This window comes from Pteropus vampyrus, unplaced genomic scaffold (genome assembly GCF_000151845.1).
Source record: "Pteropus vampyrus isolate Shadow unplaced genomic scaffold, Pvam_2.0 Scaffold59, whole genome shotgun sequence".
Lineage (NCBI taxonomy): Eukaryota > Metazoa > Chordata > Mammalia > Chiroptera > Pteropodidae > Pteropus > Pteropus vampyrus.
Genome location: NW_011888840.1, coordinates 333,730 through 336,981, shown reverse-complemented (window position 1 = coordinate 336,981; position 3,252 = coordinate 333,730). Strand labels below are relative to the sequence as shown.

Genomic DNA, 3,252 nt, shown 5'->3' with positions numbered 1-3,252 from the left:
TCGAACAATATCATTAGCTTCACTAATGCTTATTTATTACTTTATTATTTGAGTTATATACTGGGAAAAGTTTCTAATCCAAATATCAGTCTTCAATATTACTAAAAGCCGTCCCCTGTTGCAACTTAACAATTTTATTCTTCCTTCCTTAACTTTTTAAAACCCAGTCTTTGAACTATACTTATAAAATGAAGAACATTTTACCCATCATTAACTATCTTAGCTGTTAACCTAATTACATTTATAAATGAGCAAAACGTTATACTGTGAAGACATTCTTATTTATTTTCCTAAAATGATGAACAAAAATAAATAGTTATTGTCAGGATACAACCATTAGTTTGGTGTAGGACTTCCTAAAATTTTAGGAGGTGGGGGGCATGTTGTATTATAAGGCCTGACATGACATTTAGAAGTTCCATGCTTTACTATTTATTTTTACATTTTATCACATCTGTTATACAAAAACATACTCAGAGATTGCTTCTTGATATCTAACATTCTGTTTCTTAACATGTGTTTCTAGACTATTATAGTTCAAATGAAGTATCCTATTTTGACTATTAATATAGATTGCATATAATGGTATTAAAAAGTTGTAAGGGCTGCTGGTAATATATACCATAGCTGTTATAACAGATTATAGTGTTAATATTTTTAAATGTTTTTAAATATAAAATTTTGTTGTTTATTTACACATGCTCACTGTACACTAGGAGGCAGTATAGTCCAACTTTTTGATGTTAAGAATTTGGCGTTGGCTAAATTTGTGGTTACATTGGTTAAAAAATGTAGTAAAATGGTTTTAAATTATTATTTTTTAAGAAACAAAGATGGAAATGCATTTAAAAATGTTTGATGGAAGGCTTAGAAAATATTTCAGAGTTAAACCATTTAAATTATTACATCGATAAAAGATCTTAATATTTTTTTAAGTGTTAATTTTGACTTTGTGTTTTGAAAAAAAATGGCTTGTTAAGGAAGAAGTCAGTTCTTTTACTTCCACTAAGTGTCTGTCTGGAGCAGTGAGTCTTCTGCCAGCAGACATAATTTGTTAATCAGTACTTGGTGATGTGGCCTGTAAGAGAATTTGTTTCATAATACATTCTTCTAATATTAGTACAATCTTGGAATGACTTGTAAGATACATTAATTAGTACATTTAAATAGTTATTAATAGTTTATTAAATATTTCCAATATTTTTATAATTCACAGAAGGTCATTAATTCTAAAACTCAAATGAATATATTGATACAGCCTTTTTGTTATATCCTTTATCTCTGTCATATATTTTAGTTTCTTTAAGAGTTTGTGTCCTTATGTGTTTCATCTGCATTTATTTTGGGGGCATATATGTTCATCTGCCTGTCTTTTTCTCTCCCCTGTCACTATATAACATTGTCACATTTTTCTAGCTTTTCCTAATTTGAGTGTTATGTTTGCATTTTTAATAGGGCAAATTCTAAAAATACCAGCTTGTTAATTCCAGGAAATACAACTAAATTTTTTAAGAACATGAAAACCAAATGCCATGTACCCCTACTAATAGAATAAAATTGCTAAAAGGATGATTTTCAGAGGATATGACTTGTTTATCCAGAAAAAATGCTGAGTAGCCTTAACATTGTTAGTTTTTACTTGACTTTTAAAACATAAAAAATTTTAAACACTAATATCTAGTTTAGTGTTGTCCATTAGAAATTTCTATCATGATAGAAATATTATGTCTGCACTGTCAAATATGTACCATTGGCCACATGTGGCAATTGACTGCATAAAAAGTGGCTCGTGTGATGAACTGAATTTTCAATTGCTTTTAGTAATATAAATCTATATTTAAGTAAGGTTTCCGGAACATAAAGTATTAATAGCACTAACCTAGAAAATAGATAGAAAATATATATGAATGTCATTAGCTTGTATACGTAGTAAGGTTTTGTAATCTAATTTGATAAGAAAATAAAAGGAATAGGAAATCTTCTTACAGTGAAACCCTTGTTCTAACATGTGATGTTTTCGTGCATTTAGCTTGAATACATGTCAAATTATATCCTTGAAATATGAGTACAGATGATAAAAATCTATGTAACACTCCAAATGTCTCTATCAGTAGTTTTTTTTGAAGAACTCACGGTGTACTTGCATACACTGTATACCGGGAGGCCCTCCAGGATATCATGGAGCACAGGATGACTTTCTCTCACAAAACATACATGAAGTCACATTAAAACCAACCATGACAATAACCTTAAAAGGGAAAAAAGTAAACCATGGAAAGGTTTGCCATGTTGGGAATGGGTATAGTAGAGAGAAGGGACTCGTCTTCTTGGTAAGTTATGGAGAGAAACACAATAGGGATGCGATTGCATGTGCTATGTGTCTGTTGTGGAGTTAGACTGCCTGGTTTGAGTTTCCACATCACCACTTATCAGATACATGATGTTGGAGGAGCTCTGTAACCTCACTAAATCCGTTTCTTCCTCTGCGAAATGAGACTCAGCACTAAATAAGACGATGAACATAATGCACTGAGCACCGTACACATAGTAAGTTTTCAGTGGCTGCTAACCAGTACCATTGTTGTAGATCTGGCACCCGTGGAGTCAGTCTCATAGCCGCACGGTCGGGCTCAGTGTTCGAATTGGAAACCTGATCTCCCACCTGGAAGACACAGGCTTCAGGCCTCTCTAGGCTCTGCTATATTCGCTGTGATAGATTATTTGAGCCACGGGTCCTTGTAAAAGCTTAGAGAATTTCTTCTTAGTCTAGCTAAAATGGGCACATATATAGATTATTTTTAATCTTTTTTTGTCCCAAAGAAAAATAAATAGAGCCTAAAGAAAATAATACTACACAAAATAATAAAAATTCCTTTTCTGTTGCTGCCACATATCTACTTAGGTCTCCATTTCTTGCCTTTCATTACTGAGTCTTAGCCAACTTGTTTTCATCACTATCTCTAATTATGTTTGCCTTCTTTATGTCGCATCATGTTTCCTTTTTATTGAGTCCTATGTATATATGTTTTTCAGATTGTAAAACTAGCTATTTATGGCATGCTACCAAAAAACCTTCACCGAAGAACTATGATGCAGAGGTTGCATCTTTTCCCAGATGAGGTAAGTCAGTGGTCATTGGTAATGATGCTTTTCCTAAATTTTCAATTAAATACTTTATGTTCTTTTAAAATAATTGCCATAGACTTATTTCTAATAATTTCATATCAACTTCTGAAATATTTTCTACATTTT

At 31.8% G+C, this 3,252-nt stretch overlaps 1 protein-coding gene across 3 annotated transcripts in view; it reads left to right on the top strand.

The window, feature by feature from the left end:
* MRPL13 (mitochondrial ribosomal protein L13) overlaps positions 1–3,252 on the top strand; it is a 37,218-nt gene that overhangs the window by 17,126 nt on the left and 16,840 nt on the right. For all 3 annotated transcript variants that reach the window (XM_011360764.2, XM_023530964.1, XM_011360765.2), the window contains one exon: positions 3,034–3,120. In XM_011360764.2, coding sequence (XP_011359066.1) covers positions 3,034–3,120 — 87 coding nt within the window. The remainder of the gene's footprint in view (positions 1–3,033; positions 3,121–3,252) is intronic.